At 36.1% G+C, this 19,053-nt stretch overlaps 1 protein-coding gene across 1 annotated transcript in view; it reads right to left on the bottom strand.

Moving 5' to 3' along the window:
* The window catches only part of LOC121303896 (galactose-1-phosphate uridylyltransferase-like), a 67,047-nt gene that overhangs the window by 8,879 nt on the left and 39,115 nt on the right, over positions 1-19,053 (bottom strand). Inside the window, exon 9 of the mRNA XM_041234753.1 lies at positions 16,718-16,801. Within this exon, the coding sequence (XP_041090687.1) occupies positions 16,718-16,801 (84 nt within the window). The remainder of the gene's footprint in view (positions 1-16,717; positions 16,802-19,053) is intronic.

Raw genomic sequence — 19,053 nt, 5'->3', positions numbered from 1 at the left:
TTAAAAACAAAGCAGCGCATCACATTTTAAAGTTAATTTGTCAGTTTCACAATTTTAAAATGTATATTCTTACATTTTTCTGCAAATCAAAATGTCCCCGTACAGGAAGCAGTAAGCTTAATAGACAAATAAAATACGTTTTGTTATGCAAGGCTCTTGAGAGCTCTATAGACTGTCTGCTGAGAAATTACAAACAAATATTTTCTCAAACCTCTTGCAGAAACATGCAACTTATGAACCTGAGATAATAATGAAGTACATACATGCATGAAGCTAAATTCATTTGGCAGGGGAAAAAAACCGTTACCATAACAATGACAAAGGTACAGTGTTGTCTGTACTAAAGTATGGATTCAATTACAACTTCCAGTGGGGAGAAAAAAAAATCTGTAAATACAGATTTCCATCCGCTTTAAATTGGACAGCAGGATTTCTCCTTATTCAATTACACAGTTGACAGGAGTTTCATGTGGAGTTACAGTCTGCGTTTTAATATGGACTGTAACCAAGGGAATTAACCGTTAAGTAATCCAATATCTCCCAATCACACTTCATGTTTTCAGGATATAAATGAGGGTACATGATCACCCCTCACATAACCACAAGGGCAAAAAAGGAGAGCAGTTGGGGGGAGCTCTTGCCAAAAAAAGCAAACACAAACAGTGCTCTTCACATGGCACAGTTAGCTCTAGTTACTGGTAACAGACCAATTAATAATAACGTGAAATCTCATGCACTAAAAAAAAAAAATCCAGCCTAACAACTTAAAATACACATTTTAAAAAGTAACTGCATTTTGCATTTTTAATTTACAATTAAACTAAAATATTGTTTCGAACAAATGTTATTATCATAACCATGGTTCCATGAAATAGAGATGTAACCATTACAGAATGGGTATTTACCTCCTAAAGACCAGAATCCTGAAAATTGTATACTAAAGCTGCTCACCGAGCCTGTGACGCAGTCATGACTCCGCCCCTGAGGTATCAAAAGGACTACGCTCACAGATCGCAGCGTAATTTTTTCATCAAGCCTGCTGCAACCATGGACACAGCGACCTTGAAGGTTAATGGATACATTTCTATTTCAGGGAACCGGGGTTATGATAATAACCTAAGATTCCTTTTCAAGTACAAAATGTAACGACTACCAAATGGATCTGTATACCCATGTCGCAAGGGCAAGATTTCCGAACGACCAGAATGCTACAACGCTAAGCCAAGAGGCTTCCCTGTGTGTTACCATTTGGAACCCCAGTAACAAGTAGCTAGGGGGAAAAAAGCTAGAAGGATCCACGACGTTAAGTCTGTAGAACCAAGTGAATGCATGGGAAGTAGTCCACACTGCTGCATAGCAAATGTCCTTGACCGATGCACCTTGGAGTAAAGCCCACAAAGTTGTCATGCCCCTAATGGAATAGGTACTTAGCTTTTCTGAGATGGCAAGTTGGCCAGCTCATAGGCAGTCCTGACCGTGTCCATTTGGACAGCTGCTGCTTAGACAGGGCTTGGCCATAGGACACTGTACCATAGCAGACATAAAACTGTTTGGACGCCTCCAACTTTTCGTCCTGTCAACATAGTATGCCAGGGCCCGAAATGGCACAGCGTATGGAGCTGTCACTCTGTCAGACTGGAAAGGAGGTGGATGGAAAGCCTCCAATTCCACAGACTGGTTGATGTGGAACACCTGCAAAAAGGCAGGATTGGTACAGAGCATGACCTTTATCCTGGCAGACTTTTGTTGTAGTGACGGCCTGCATCTCCAGAGGTGATAGCAAGCAAGAAAGCCGCTTTAAATTATAAAAAAAAATCATCCAAGCTGAATGCAGGGACTCAGATGGAGGCTTCATGAGTGCATTAAGCACCACGTTTAGCCTCCAGCGAGGAACAATGTCCTTCACAGGCTGCCTAAGCCGGCGAGCCCCGCCAGGAGGTGAGCTCCTGGGGAGACAGAATCAATCTTAACATGGCAAGCTGAAATAGCTGCCAGAATCCTCCACTCTGAGCACGCCCCTTGTAACGATAGGTAAATGTGCCGGTCTATAAAATATATTAGCTACGTGTAAATAAATAAATAAATAAATAAATAAGAAAAAATAAAAACGTCATCGCAAAATATGGGCAGTGACATAATGACTTATTGGGATTTCCGGCATTGCATGAATAAAGCTAGCACTGTTGCATGGCCGGGGTAGATGTTGCTTGGAAGGTGTATTGCTGGAGGCGTGTTTGAGCTGAGCAAGAGAGAGACGGAAAAAGAAAGAAGTTTTGAAAATATGGCAGTTCGCTACTGAAGACAGTGAGTTTAGCTGCGTTTTGCTTAGTTGTGCAAGTATAGCTGCCAGCTGTTTTAAAATGGAGTAAAGATTAATAAAGCACTATTCGAGTGAGCTGTGTTGTGGTGTTGCGGTGAGGGCTGTGGCCGGAGCTCGTGTGGAACCAGGGGGAGGCGTGTTGCTGCCGAATTTACATTGGGTTTGAGAAAATAAACTGTTCGATTTTTCCTTTCTCTTGACTGGTGAAAAAAAAATAAAAAAAATAGCCCAACTGCTCTTAAACAAATGGAAATAAGCTACTTTGGGGTGTTCCTATGCACAGATGCACTTTACTTCCTTCACTTTACTGCCTTTGACTAGTTTTTTATTGAATATTGTAAGTTAAGAATAGTGGTAGTAGTGTTAATTAAGGACAAATTATAAACAATATAGCATAATGAATGGTCTTTCTTAAATCATAATTAATTGATCACTTGGAATGCTGCTTGTGATTGAAATTAGTTGTTGGAGACAAATCATTATAGCTGTGTTATTTATTTATTTATTTGATGGATAACTAATCTATTATATGCTAAACTTATGTGCAATATATTCAGTTAGCTACTTATGTGCAATAGCTAATTATATATAATTATATATATATATATATATATATATATATATATATATATATATATATATATATATATATATATATATATATAGATAGATAGATAGATAGATAGATATATAAAACTTATTGTGTTTAATAACTTATATGAGTGCAATATAACCGGTGGTGCAATATATGACAATGGTGTGCAATATATGTATTTACTGGGTGCAATATAACCAATTAACAATGTGATTGGTCAATTGATTTAATTAACTGCAGTATATTTTAATTAATTTGTTTGTGCAACCGAGTCAGAAACCAAGAGGTCTGCTTATTATCTGTAGTACCTACATGAGACTGAGGGAAGCCTGCTTGTTAGAATGGACTAACAGCCTTCGCAATGGTGATGTTACAAAGCTTTCACCAAAACGGCATCAAGATACTGGGGTTCAAATTGCATACGGCAACAACTGAAGTGAGTATATCGGTCCTGTGCAGTGCTGCTGAACCCAGCAGCTGCTCTTGTTAGACATGTGCTGAGACAGGCCTTGCACAGTATCAGAAATAATGATAAAAGACTTTCTCAACAAAAAACAATAATTACACAATTAGATAAATGATATAAAACTTCTCATAGTACTAAATAGCAGAAACGAAAAAGAAAATAAGATCCAGCCATTCACATATCATATCACCTATTATCAAATTAAAATGTCTCCCACAACAATATAATGGGAGTCAATGGAAACAAGCTCCTGATAATATCACTTTGGTAATATATACTGTTATTTTAACGGCTTCAAGGTTAAAACAGCGTCAGTGAATTGAAGATTATGTCAACTCTGCTTATTGTCATAATGTATGTGCAGTCACTTTGAAATGATATTAAGCTTAATTGTATATTTAAAAAAAAAAAAAAAACACCTTGCATAACCAACCACAATAGAGCTTTCAGGTTCAGAGTCCTCCATACTTGTATACACCCTGATTCAGAAACAATAGCTTGTTGAAAACATATATATGTAAAAAGCTGTGGTTCTCAAACTTTTTATAGACCCCTTTTAAGTGAGATTTTGTTCTGGTTTGACCTTCCTATTAAAAAAGCATACTCAGTAATAAATGACAGAAATAAAATATATATTCATACTGCAGTTTTCCTTTTTATAAAAGCCCAGCAGTGCTGCTCTAGTCATTACATATCATAGGTCTAGCTTGTGATTTGGTTGTTTCGCGACCCCCCCCCCCCCCCATGTTTACCTGTTTGAGAGCCACTGAAGAGTCACCAGTAGGGGAGAATATGCAGCAAAGTCACCTACTGGGCATTTAATATTGAAAATGACCGGTGTGGGGCACAAAAGCTTGACTGACAGTGTACAGAGTGAGAGTCAGCAAGCCAACAAATGAATCACAGCATGGGAAACTGAACAGGGCACAACATTACTGATAGAAAAAGACTACTATTTTGTAACAAAAAGAGGTGTGTGTATGTATGTGAAGAACTATTTAAACCAGGGCGACTAATGTGACAGCCTGTTGTTTAAGTTGGCAAATGCCATTGGTGCAGTTAACAAATGTACCTCAATCACTTTTTATTTCTAAAGTGTACAATCACAAAAAATTGTATGTGGCTGCCAAACACTTGAAATAGCGAAACGTAAGGTCCACTTTGTCTTGCATTCAAAACATGAACTGCATGTTCAACTGGAGGCCTGTCAAGACATATATGACTATGTTTAGTATTACTGTTTATCAACATTTCACAGCAGCTTGATTATGTGTGTAATAGGTTTTTACAGAAATATCTTGCTTGAGAAAATACCCATTGCTGCAGTAACTGAAACCACTGATTAAAAGTCAGCCACAGCAATAGCAGATACGCATCATTTTTACATTATAAAAACACAGTACATGTTTAGCATGTACATTTACAGGGCAGTACTATCATTCCATTTTTATTCGTTTCATTGCAGTTTAGTTCATTTTTCTGTTTCAAGGAGCTGGAAGCAATGTATTATGCTTCTGTGATTTACAGTCATTATTTCTCTTGTATTGTTTTTGTTATCAATGTGTTCGATATTTCATTTTGTATGTAATTGCTCTCGTGTTATCCCTTTGTGGTACTTTTATTTGTTGATATTGCTTTAGTTTATTGATTTTTCAACTTCTGCCTTGTGTAGCTTTATCTTATGCTTTTTTGTGGTTACATTCTGTATTTAAGTAGTTAATTGCCTTATATATCTTTATGGATCGGCCAGTATATTTAATAAAATCTTTTTTTTTTTTAATTACTGAATGACTAATGTGACCTTTCCACTCTGCCTGAATAAATGATAGGTCACAATGTAACATGATTTGAACAGAATGAGGAAGGGTGTCCATTCTTAGGATTCTCTAGACAATATCAAAGCAGCTGAAATCCAGGTAGAGGCAGATTTTGATCAAAATTATTATAACTTAATATTAGAGCAACAGAACCCAGGACCATCAAATTGATTGTACCCCTCACACTGTAACAGTATGATAAAAAAAAAAAAAAAAAAAAAAAAAAAAACAGTTAAGACATTTTAAGCTAAGACTAACAGGGGAGATCTGTGCTGACTGTTTGGTGCATGTGTGGTACTGCAGAAAGGGGGCAGCAGCCTCATAGATCCGCCCATCAGTCATGGTAGTGACATGGAGAGGTGGGGGAAGAGGGTGTGTTGGCTTTCCCTCTCTCTGAGTGGCTGAGAGGCAGGCCTTGGGGGATTGTTGACCCTATAAAATAATGCTCTGTTGTTCCCTTAAGATAAAACGAGCCAGCTGGCGGAAGCTCTGCTGCTGGACCGAGCACGGCCGGAGAAGAACGAGCACTACGACAAATGAATTAAAAAGAAAAGGAATTTTTAGTAGCGAGCGTAGGACGGAGACCCGAGCCGTTCGGATAGAGACAGTCGGGTTACTGCTACCGAGTGCAGCACCTTTGTTTTGTAGTTTTATTACTGTGTTTTATTTTCTCTTTTCCTTTCGCCTTTTGTTTTCATTAATCTTTTGAGCACCTGCTAGTACGCCAGTGAATACCTGTGTTGGTAACCATATGCTCATAATTACTGTTGCCGGTATCCAGGCCACAGACAACAGCGCCCTCTGCGGGCTAAAGAGAAAATAAGGAAAACATGAAAATAATTAAACTGGGCACCAGTGCGATGTTGCAAAGAAATGTTCCATCTCCCATGTGTGTCAGTGAATTGCCCACAATGATCATATTCAATTTTGTAATTTAAAAATGACTGCCTTTAAAAACTTACAGAATGTAGGGACCACTCTGTATGAACCACATTTGTTTTTTTTTTTGTTGTTTGTTTTTTTATTATTATTATTAGATGGCCAGTCTGTAAAACCAGTTTTTCCTTCCAGTTTTCTCTTCTGTGCAATGTCAGATATTCAAAAGAACCCCATAGGCATTGTTTTGTGTCTGCTGACGACAATGCAAAATAATAACCTACTGTTCATACTCTAGCAGTTAGTGAGAGAGCCTGATGTAATAATATACTGTATTTTATAAATATTAATGCATATGGTCATTTTGAATATTGGATATATTAAAGCCTAGTGGTTACAGCCAAGAAGCAGAAGTCAAATGATCCTGGGTTCAAATCAGGGGCGCCACTATGCTGCTTGTTTATTGGGGTGCAAAAGCAATCCTTTCTCTATCAGTGGTTTGTTCTTCAGTTTATAAATCTTGCTTAAGAAAAACCTCCTAACACTGAAATATGTACATTAATCTAATAACTCATCAACAACAAATATGATCATCGTTAGTCAACTTCTTTTCTTTTCTGATTTCAAACAAAACCCATTAAGCAACTGAGTGAAAAATACTGGTCCTTTTTTCTTTTGTGGTTTTCCCAAAATGCAACATAACACATGATTGAAAACAGATTGGAAATGTTTCTTCAGATGGGTTTTATCAAGCGGTATACTATAGGCTTTTAGAAAATGAGCTGGAAAGAACATCTTTCACAAGTACAAGGAGGTAGAATATTCAACTGTACAAAAATAGCACTGAAATTGTATTGATGAATACTCATCAGATATGTAAATCAAAATACTGATGTCTCATTTGTCTGACTTGAATAAACTACCAGCATACAACAAGAAACAAACTTTTGCCTTTTCCTTGTAATATGGGTGCATAATATTACTGGCATCCCAAAACTATAATGATATTGTTTTTTTGTGCAATTGTTCCTGCTAGTGTCCATAAATACATGACTATGATGACATACAAAAGTAAAGCAACTAGGCCTGCAAATAAACTCTCAGCCCTGAATTGATTCACACAATGTCAGTTTACTGCAGGTTTGATTTTTAATTTTATTATTTTAAATAACGGCTTTGGCTTTTTTTGTAGGTCTGTGTAAACATTTCTATGATGAGGGTAAAAAAAAAAAAAGAGAATACACACAAAAAAAAAGCTTCTAAAAGTAAAAAGTTTTATTTCAACAAACTACCAGTGGGTCATTCAATAACACATGGACTGAATGTTGTCATCTTCCCCACTTCAAAATGTCTTTTGAGATCACATATGGAAGTACCTAAAAGTGTTTTAGGATGAATTCCAAAATAGCTCTCTCAATATATACACACACACACACACACACACACACACACTCATTGCTCGCCCGTTACAACATGCCTCGTTATAGTGCAGAATTATAACACGGTACTGTCGTGGCTCCCATTTCCTCCATAATGCCATTACAGTAGCCCTTTTATACTCACTATAAGGCACAACACAAAAAGGTACGGTCTCGTAACTACTGCTCCCAACTATAGCGTTATAAAGCACTGTACTATATGTAGTAGGTACAGCACTTGGTTTGCATACTGCCAATTTACATTGGCCAACATTTCTTCTGTTGCAGCTGAAATGTCTTGGCACCAAAGATTCAATTTCTCAATCCAGCTGGTAGTCTATAGTAAGCTTGTTGTACTCCTGTATCATACAGCAGGAGCCGTCGGCTGCGCTACAGTTCAGTCTGATACTTTGTGTTAAAATTTGAGGTGTCCTTTTGTTTTAATCTTTTGTTTATGCATTGTCAGTCTGATAACTGTAACTGCCTGACAATCACAGAAAATCAGTTAAGGGACTAAAAATAAAAATATTAAATACTTGCAAAATTGTTCTCCCTGATATTGCACATTTACAGTTTGTAAGATTCTTTGTTTTATCCCTGTGTGGGCAAAATGCCAAATGCACTTGTAACTAATCTGTTTCCTTTGGGAACAATTCAGGTCTTTATATAAAAAGATTACACTATTCCAATAAATCTCTTGTAGAGATCAACACTGTTGAATGAGTAAGAGAGACTCTCCAGGTAAGTGTTATCACAGAAAATATTAAGGCTTTTTATATTAGGTTTTAATGGCTTTTCATCAATGCACAGAAAACAGTATACTTTTAATACAATCAATTAAATTCAATGTTTGCCCCTCTATTCATTCTTCATTTTTAGATAATGACCTCATTAAAGTCTACTTAAGGGCACCAAGTAGGATGTCTGCATGTCTGAATGTGGGTAAAACCCCTACGGCCGGTTTCACAGACTCTGATTAGCAGTAATCTTGGCCTGCTTTAAATTAACATTAGGTGGTCCAAGATCTGTGCTTACCGATGTCTGTGAAGCTAGCTACTATTTATTTATTCATCTGACTGTATACTTGTTCATAGGCAATTTGCATATCTCATTTACAGAGAAAATAGCAAATGGCCCTTTAAAATGGTAAGCATTAAGTAATCACACAGTGGAGATGTAGCAAGCAAATTATAAAATCGCTACACTGTAAAAACAAAACAACACTAAAATACAGAGAATATGAAATATTAGAAAAAAAAAAAAAGGTAAGTATCTTAGACTCACAGAAAGTTTTTAATAATGAGTGGACAGGCACAGGTGGTCTTGGAATTCTAAAAATGGGTAGACTTAAGTGTTCTAGGATTTATATTAAGCAACCAGAATGGGCAGGCAAATCTTTCCTTGGTTAAATAAATATTTTTCTAAAGACCAAATACCAGTAAACTGCTTTACATTATTAGAAATGCGGGAAACAAGCTACTGTTGGTTGATGATTTTATAAAACATCAACAAATATAGTCTGACCTATATATCTATCTATCTATCTATCTGTATATATATATATATAAATTATTTCAAAATCTCTGGTTGCTTTGGACCTTAACAATGAAGACACTGCATATGATTTTTTAGGTGTCTTTATAACATCAGTGGCTAAAGATCTGGAACACATGTTAATCTAATTAACTAATTAAGCCAGTCATTTGTTCAATTAGGTAACTGAGAGGTCAGCTGAAGTGAAAACCAGAAGACCCTGTAGCTCTCCAGGTCCAGGGTTAGAGACTCCTGCTCTAGGGTGCGCACTTGGCTTCACCTCCTCGTGACTCACAACACACCATTTTATAACTACTGCACACTAGGGTTGGACAATAATGACATTTTCAGCTATCGATTAATGTCTGTAATTTATCATCTAATAAAATATTTTAAATTCTTGTAAGTTATCAAATGTATACTTATGCAGCATGACAATCACCAGTCTTTTGAGTTTAGCAGAAAAAATATACAGTTATCAGCAGGATTTTCAAAAGAGGCAAAACAAAGTCGCAAGTGATATCTAAAACTAGGTCGCAAGTGATTTCTAAAAGCTGATTTGGGTCACTAAGTAAAAGGCTTTCAAATGGTTTAGATAAAAGGAGTAGTGATATCCACTTGTTGACAGTGAAGTGGTTACATTAATCAGGCTTTAAAAATCACTTTGCGGCCTAGTTCTTATTTTGCCCCTTTTGAAAAATCATGCTCTATATCGGTTTTAAATTTCTGGTGGGTGCCCAGAACAAACATGATTATAAAAATACACCTATGGTAATTTGTATATATTAAAGCATTATTTAGTTTTTTCCTACAAAATGATACAAATATGTTTTTCTTATTTAAACATTTATGTTAAGAACATTTACTTTCATTAAAAAAAAAAAAAAAAAAAAAAAAAAAAAAAAATGCTAACAAATGTATTAATATAACAAAACAAAATTGCTTACATCACCTGGAAGCATTTGGTTTCTTTAATTGTGTGGCAAATCTGCCATTAAGAGAATCAAACTGGGTTTTAAAAAAAAAAAAAAAAAATACTATTAAGAACATACTGAGATGTTCATGGCTGCTTGTAACTCTCTGCTATTTATGCACCTACCCTTTTGTTACTATAGCAACGCCATAGGAACAGATATGCAGATGGTGCTGCGCACCCACTTATTTTTCCCCATGCTGTGCATAGACTGCAGTATAGGACTCATGTCATGTCTATACTGTAGTTTCAAATAAAGAAGCAACACATTGTTTAGGCCATATTACATGTTTCCATATGGTTGTGTGTTGTTTTTTTTTTTTTTGCAATCCTGTGTCAAGATATTTAATATTCAAAGTTCTACTTTTTTACAGTAATTTTACAGTGACCAAACTTTTGTGTTTTTATGTTAGAAAATGAATCATGCTTTGCCAGTGTACAACTTATTATCAAAATGAAACCATGACAGTTCAACGCATATTGTTTTCAAACATTACATAACTTCCCAATGTATGCAGTGCTCACTCAGACCATGTTTTACACCTCACACAGACAGTTCAGTGCCGCTTCCTGCTCATTGAGTCATGGACGATAATTAAGATTAATCGACAATTTGTCAATGCAATCAAATTATCGCTGCAAAAAAATTATCGTGATTATTGATATTATCAATTATTGTTACAACCCTACTGCACACCCTGTCGTGTGTTATAGCTTACACATAATAGGCATATTAGCTTTGAAACATATTAGTTTTGTTTTTGTTTTTTATCCTGTGTGTATTGTTACCATATAAAAAAATAATAATTCAGATACCAATTTGCTGCAATGCCATGTAGACATCTGTAGAACCACAGTGCGATACCCTTAGAGCAGTGTTCCTCAAAGTGGTGCCCGTGAAGCCAGGCCATCATACCCGCGGCAGCTGTTCTTAAATTATGGGTTGTGAACACATTTCTAGCGGGTCGTAACGTGGGAAAATAAATAAAGCTTTAAACACATTTTCCAACAAAAGCATCACAACAGTCTGCTGACAGTGCTACTCGCTTAATCTGGGCTTGTATGTACTCAACATATTTTCTTTTCCTCAAGGGCCTCTGTGATACAATCAAACAAAATGAATATCTGCATTTTCTCTTTGGTAGCCCAATAGTTAGATGGGTGGGACATAAAATGTGTCTGTTTCAGTTGCAGGTATTGACAGTAAGTTTAACCAATAGGAGAGTCAAATATCTGGCAAGTTTTACGCAGCTGTCCAATCATAAGCAAGCAGAAGCCGAGCACTTTGGATGACTGTTATTGTGAAAAAGAATATATTATAAATATATTATAATATTAAATTTTAATTTTTATATTATATATATATATATATATATATATATATATATATATATATATATATATATATATATATATATATATATATATATAATTTTCACCAGACAAGGGGAACACTGTAGTACATCTGGTTATGAATCCACTTTCCTTGAATAACTGTACTCCAGATGAGCGACCTTTAAACAGAGTAATGCTGATCTATATATATCCTATTTTATTTTAGTTTATTCATGGTTATCTGCGTAAACATGCTATTTAAAAATATTCACCTTGCGGATTTTATAGAAATTATTTAAAAGAATAAGCGCAGCATTCTAAGACACTGCCTGTGTCTTAGCCTTATCAGAGTGATTCAAAGAATAACTCCCTTTAATATATATATATATATATATATATTATATATATATATATATAATATATATATATATATATATATAAAGTTGTGGGGTAGGGTGTGTAGATAAATGAAAAAAAAAAAAAAAATATTTGAATGCATTTTAACTCCAGGCTATAAGGCAACAAAAGGTGAAAATTTTGTAAGGCGGTGTGTACTTTCTATAGGCACTAATACTATTTTTACAGTGCCTTGCAAAAGTATTCAGACCCCTGACCAATTCTCTCATATTACTGAATTACAAATGGTACATTGAAATTTCGTTCTGTTTGATATTTTATTTTTAAACCCTGAAACTCAGAATCAATTATTGTAAAGTGACATTGGTTTTATGTTGGGAAATATTTTTAAGAAAAATAAAAAACTGAAATATCTTGCTTGCATAAGTATTCAACCCCCACACATTAATATTTGGTAGAGCCACCTTTCGCTGCAATAACAGCTTTAAGTCTTTTGGGGTAAGTATGTACCAGCTTTGCACACAGTGTCGGAGTGATTTTGGCCCATTCTTCTTGGCAGATTTGCTCCAGGTTGTTCAGGTTGGTTGGACGACGCTTGTGGACCGCAATTTTCAAATAGTGCCACAGATTCTCAATGGGATTGAGATCAGGACTTTGTCTTGACTCTTGTTTTAGCGCTAAGTTTTGAGGGACGGCCTTTTCTTGGCAACGCCCGGGTGGTGTGATGCAGCTTCCACTTCCTGATTATTGATCCAACTGTGCTCACTGGGATATCCAAACACTTGGATATTATTTTGTATCCTTTCCCTAATCTATGCATTTGTATTACTTTATCTCTAATTTCTGTAGAATGCTCTTTGGTCTTCATTTTCCTTCAGATTCACAGCCTTACCAATGATCCTTCAACAGTGGGGTTTTTATCCAGAAAATGTGGCAGCAACTTTAATGGTTCACAGGTGGAGGCCAATGGTAAGGTAATTGTGTCCTCGTTAGGGCAATTTCTTTCATCGGTGCAAACTGGGAGCTTCCACAGCACAGGGGTTGAATACTTATGCAAGCAAGATATTTCAGTTTTTTATTTTTCTTAAAAATATTTCCCAACATAAAACCAATGTCACCTTACAATAATTGATTCTGAGTTTCAGTGTTTAAAAATAAAATATCAAACAGAATGAAATTTCAATGTACCATTTGTAATTCAGTAATATGAGAGAATTGGTCAGGGGTCTGAATACTTTTACAAGGCACTAATATATATATATATATATATATATATATATATATATATATATATATATATATATATATATATATATATACACACACACACACACACACACACACACACAGTATCAGTCAAAAGTTTGAGTACACCTGCTTGAAACCAGGTTTTTCATGATTATCTATGCTTTTAACTGCATAAACTTGTCTACAAACACTTAATATTTCATTATATGGTACATCTACTAATATATAAGCCGATAATCATAACTGAATTCCATTCAAAAATGTCATTTTTAAATGAAAATGTAAATCTTGTCAATTTCAATGAAATGGTCACCCAAAGCAAGGGGATTTCAGTCTGAAGCCCAAGTCAGTTAAAAGTCTGAAATGTGTATAACACGGTGTTAGAACACTGGCCTAAGTATTAAAGTGTCTTTGTTAGATGTCCTCTGAGTTAACTAGCATGTTACCTAATCAACCTTTTGTCACCAATTATTGTTAACAGGTGATGGTCCATGATTACTATACATATAGGTAGCACAGGCACAAGTTTGTCATTCCCCAATGTAAGGAAGCAGAAAATAGCAAAATACGCTGAGTTAAGCAAAGAAAAAAAAGACCGTCTAATTACTTTAAGAAATGAAGGTCAATCTTTAAGACAAATCACAAGAACTTTGCAAGTGTCTGTAACTGCTGTGGCCAAGACCATCAAACGATTTGAAGAAACTGGCACTTGCGAGGCCCGAACAAGGTCAGGCAGGCCAAGGGTCAGAATTAGAGAACAAGTTCATTCGAGTCTGAGAAACCGGCGATTAACTGCCCCTGAAATACAAGCTCAGCTAAAAGCTACTAGAAGTAGAAGAGATTGTGTGAAGCTGACCTAACTGGAAGAATTACTGCAAAGAAACTATTGTTAAGAGTGCAGAATAAGAGGAAGAGACTTGCCTGGGCCAAAAAACAAAGAAACTGGACATTTGAGGAGTGGAAGTCGTTCTTATGGACCGAGGAGTCAATATCTGAAATATTTGGGTCCAACTGCCGAGTATTTGTAAGACGCACAGAGGTTGAGCGCATGAGTTCACCATTTGTGGTTCCCACTATCAAGCATAGAGGATTCAAGTGTCTGGGGTTGCTTTGCTTGTGACAGAGTTGGTGATCTTTATCAAGTCCATGGCAAGCTCAACCAGCATGGCTATCATAGCATACTTCAGAGGTGTGCCATTCCATCAGGATTACGGCTATTTGGCCATCTTCAGCAAGATAATGACCCGAAACACACCTCAAAGTTGTGCAAGAACTATCTGGCGAAGAAGAAAAGTGAAGGACAACTCAATCTAATGACCTGGCCTGCCCAGTCTCCAGACCTCAATCCCATAGAACTTGTATGGGACGAACTGGACAGAAGAGACAAAGAAAAGCTACCCACAATTGCCCTGCATCTCTGGGAATTGCTGCAGAAGAGCTGGGAAGACATGCCGCGTGATTTCCTGCTGAATCTCGTTAATAGAATGCCTCGTGTTTGTGAGGCTGTTATTAAGGCAAAGGGTGGCTATTTTGAGGAATCCAAGATTTAGAAACAATTTTCAGTTTTCTTGAACATTTCTTTGATACTCCTTATGTTTTGTTTTGTATATTGTAACATGTATTTTCATTTTCAAGTATTTACAGAAATGGATTATGAAAAAAACCTAGTTTCCAGCAAGTGACCTCAAACTTTTGACTGGTACTAATATATATATAATTTGGGAACGGGCATAAATTGATTTTACTAGGCTATTTGCTGGCACGCTGACTATTGCATTTGCACGCTGACTTATCTTAAACACTGCCTTCCCGTGATTATATATATATATATATATATATATATATATATATATATATATATATATATATATATATATAAGTCAGCGTGCAATATGCAATAGTATATATATATATATATATATATATAATCAGGGAAGGCAGTGTTTAAGATAAGTCAGCGTGCAATATGCAATAGTCAGCGTGCCAGCAAATAGCCTAGTAAGATCAATTTATGCCCGTTCCCAAATTACTTTGAGGACCCCTGCCTTAGAGTAATCTTGCATGCAGAAGTTATGTGCTGTACACCATGTATTTTGTATGGAAAGTAGAAACATATACTGTTGTTAAACAGTGTTCAAGCGTCTCTTTCCAATTTCCTCCTTCAGTGATTCAACACCTGAAAAAAATCATGCAGGGTCCTCAGAGATTTTTAATTTACAATGCTCTGTAGCATCACAGCAAACTCTGAGCTTAAAATATTTTTGAAGGTACTGTGTGCACTGCATCAGCATTTTGGAAAAAAAGGATTTAGAAGTAGGATTCAATTTCTAATTAATTTAGCTGCCATTCACAGGGGTTGAGCAAATTTGAAACATTATACTGATGAAAGCATTAGTGGAAACATCTGTCTTGCCTTTTAAGTTTTACCTTACAAATGAGAACTCCATTAAGATTACATAAGACTGTTATCTCCTTGAAGTGTCCTGTAGTTATTGCCTAATAATGGAGTGAAATCTCTCTGCCATTCATCTATATTGGGATTTCAAGTCTGTTATCCTGCTATACAGTTTAAAAAAATAAAAGGTCACAAAGGCTCCCATTCACATGATACATACTGTCACTGAATGACTGTCATCAGAACTGATCCAGGACCATCAATAAGGAAACAGCTTTAACAAGAGAATGCATTGAGTGTATAGTACTGGGAAACAACAGTCTCCCAAGCTGATACAAAAACATTAACCTGCATTGGATTTGATCCATTCAGAAGATTGTCCTTGTACCTTTGGTGCTCCCTGTAGTTAATTGAAATGTCCCTTAGGCAGTTGTTTTCATGGAAAAGACTGCAAATCTAATACATTCTGATATGTTGTAGGAAGAGGTAGTGAACAAACCACATAGTGTTCCCAAAGCCAGCATATTAAAACTTGTATAAAAGGATCAATCCCCCTGAAGGAGTGACTTTTTTTTTTATTTTTATTTTTTTTATTGAGCATCACACAAAACAATCCATTACAGCGGGCAGCACTACTTGGAAGAATTCTATTAAAAGAATGCTGGACGGTAGCAGCGTTGCAGGCATATTATTCATGTCAAGTTTCAAACCACAGGAAGTACTTCCAATGCTTGAAACACTGGTCATCTCCTAACACCAGTGGAAGAAGCATCTTACATTCAGAATAAGGCAATTGGAGAGTGCAGCTCAAGGGGGGTTGCATGACTGCTAATGCAGTCCTTCCATTTTGTAGAGGTGTCCCTCTAGAGCAGTGGTCCTCAAAGTAAGGTCAAAGGTAAGACATTTTTTCTCACCTGACGTATTTATTCCAAAATGTAAAATAAAATTACACTAAAATACAGATTAATCAAATGCAACAACAGAAGAGATTGAGAGCACAGAGCAGTAGATTGTAATGACTACTACAACAATACTGCAGTGTTACAGAATATGTCAGCTGCTGCTGCTGCTGGAGCAAAATCTGGTCCCACAGGCACAACTGTGCCTATAGGCATCACAAATCAGTATGGTGACTGCCAACAAATGGAAAGACAGATCCTTTAAACCATCCTGAACATGTATTGTGTCAGTGTTTGAGTGTAGTGTGCAAATGAGTGCCTCCACTATTGCAGAACTCCAATGCTGAGGATATTCATTCCCTATGAGGATAACAACCCTAGTATACTTCAATTCCATCCACTAAACCAAGTGCAAACCAGTCTATCAGCCCTCCTATTCAGCATAACTGCTTTTTCTGTAATCTGGCATTGCATGCGTTTCTTACCGTGCCACCCCATTGAGTATGGAAACGACATCTCAAACAAATTGTCATATTTTGTCAGGAGCCTTTTCATTAGAGATGCCAGACCTAAAAAGGAAAAATCAAAATATATCAAATTACTTTCGCATTGCATCAATTTAGAATTACATTATCTGGTCTGATGTTTTCTGGGTTTTGTATTACCAGCACAAGCCACTTTGGCAGCTCTATATAATTTTCATATAATCGAAGAAAAAACTAAATATGAAAGAAACCAATTTATTTTGCAATAACAGTGTGTCTTTTTCTGTAACAGCAAAACACTTACCTGATTTAATAACATTTGCAGCTCGTATCACAGCCAAATTACATGTTTTTCAAGCACACCATTTATTTAAATCTATTTATATAGGCACAGAAAAAGGCTTTCTAGACCTATATTAGGATAGCTGTAGACCAAAGGTGTTGCTGGCTTCACTTAAATAAAATACCTATATAAAACTGATTTACATTTCATACCAACCTGGCATAAGACACATATTTTCCTTGCTGATCATTAAACAGTCTTTTCTGCCTGTGTCTCCTACTTCATAGGAACAACACAAGTGCTGCAGCTTGAAACAGATCCAAACTGTACCCAAAACAAGGACCAGGACTCTTTGTTCTTGTTGTGGCCAATACTGCAGTCTCCAGTGTTTATGTCCTGCCCAGGTGTGAATTGTGACATTAAAGTTGGTATAGCTAACAAAGGAAACCTATATGAACCTTTTATATAGGTCTTGTGTATTTTTGAAAAAGACACACGTAGGAAACATGGATTGAAATTTGAAACATGTGCTACACTAGGAGCACTTGGTTAAAGAACACTGGGAGCACTACATTAAACAATGTTCCTAGTGTTCTCGTCTTACCTTTAATAAACAGGTAAAGAAAGCAATTGCCAGATGGTGAAGATGTTAATAAAGAAAGTCACAAGCATGTTAACATATCGATTGTAATTTGCATTTACAGTTTATTTGCCAGCATGTTAAAGTAATCACTTTATAAAATAACAGCTTTTAACAGTTTTAAATACAAAAGACAAAAATGACACCCTATCAGGTAGAACAGCACCTCAACAGTCCAATGACCGTATATGCCAATGGACAAGCCCACCTTCATCTTTTGGTCAAACACAAATAGATATTTAAATATTTTTGTAGTCTTGCAGCAAATATGCAAACTGAGCACTTAATTGCTTTTTTTCAAATAGCTGTTCTCATTGGCTACTGAAGATTCTGCTGATGGGAGCCGCTCATGAATGTCAAACCCTGTCATTTCTTTACAGTCCTGATTATAGTTGTCAGAGTGAGACATATATGACTGGTGAGATAAAAGAACAATTTACAATGTAAATATTTTAAATTTACCGCAGATATTTCTCAAGCTGAATCTGCCAGAAAAAAAAAAAAAAAAAAAAAAAAAAAAAAAAAACAGAAAGACACTGGAAGATCCATCACAAGAAAGTGAGTAAAGAGAATATTTAGATTTACACACCAAAAACATGACAATATAATGTATGTAGAAAAACTGTTGTGTTTAATGTGTGCGGAGAAAAAAAAAAAAAAATTGAGCTTGTTCATAAAATACTTGGAAAATAAATACAACTTCCTCATGGATGTAAAATCCATGTATATAATTTGTTTTGACCCCGCTTGTACTACAGCAAACTACAACAGAATGATTGAGTTGAAACTTTAGAGCTGCAGTGCTCCTCTATTAAAGATGCACAAATGAATCGATCGCCGTGGCTTTATTTTGCAAGTCTCAATTAAACACTAATGGCCCTTGTGCCCACTGTGAGGCTCTCATCTCACTATATATATCAAATTACAGGTGCCTGTTTTCAGTTGCATTTAAAGTCTGTCCAATATTCCATTTGCCAAAGGTTTACTGATTGCCTACCAAGCTTAGAGATCAAAGGGCCTGCATTTCTACTAACCTGTATCTGAGTCAACCTGGGATTGTTTTATAAAAATGTGTTATTAAATATACAACGTCTTCTGAAAGGGTACAGTGGAAGTGATAAAAAAATGGGTTAATTAGGAAACTCAGTTGGCTGGTGGTGGGGATCACACCCCTTCCCACCACAATCATGTTCAGGTGCTATTTTAGCTTTCTCACAATATCAATCTAAGGAGATTGGTGTTTCATCTGTCCAATGAGGTGCAGTCTGTAAATGTGTCTGCAAGTACCAGCGGTACCAGAACGTAAAACTGCCAGCTGTAGTGGTGCATTGTATTTCGATTCAATTCTGTTTTCAATTCCAAACAAATAGGTTTAATGAGCAATGTTACCGCATTTAGACGAATACTGGATGG

Source organism: Polyodon spathula, chromosome 2, assembly GCF_017654505.1.
Source record: "Polyodon spathula isolate WHYD16114869_AA chromosome 2, ASM1765450v1, whole genome shotgun sequence".
NCBI classification, from domain to species: Eukaryota; Metazoa; Chordata; class Actinopteri; order Acipenseriformes; family Polyodontidae; genus Polyodon; species Polyodon spathula.
The sequence above is the reverse complement of the archived record's forward strand: the minus strand, read 5'-3'. Positions and strand labels throughout refer to the sequence as shown.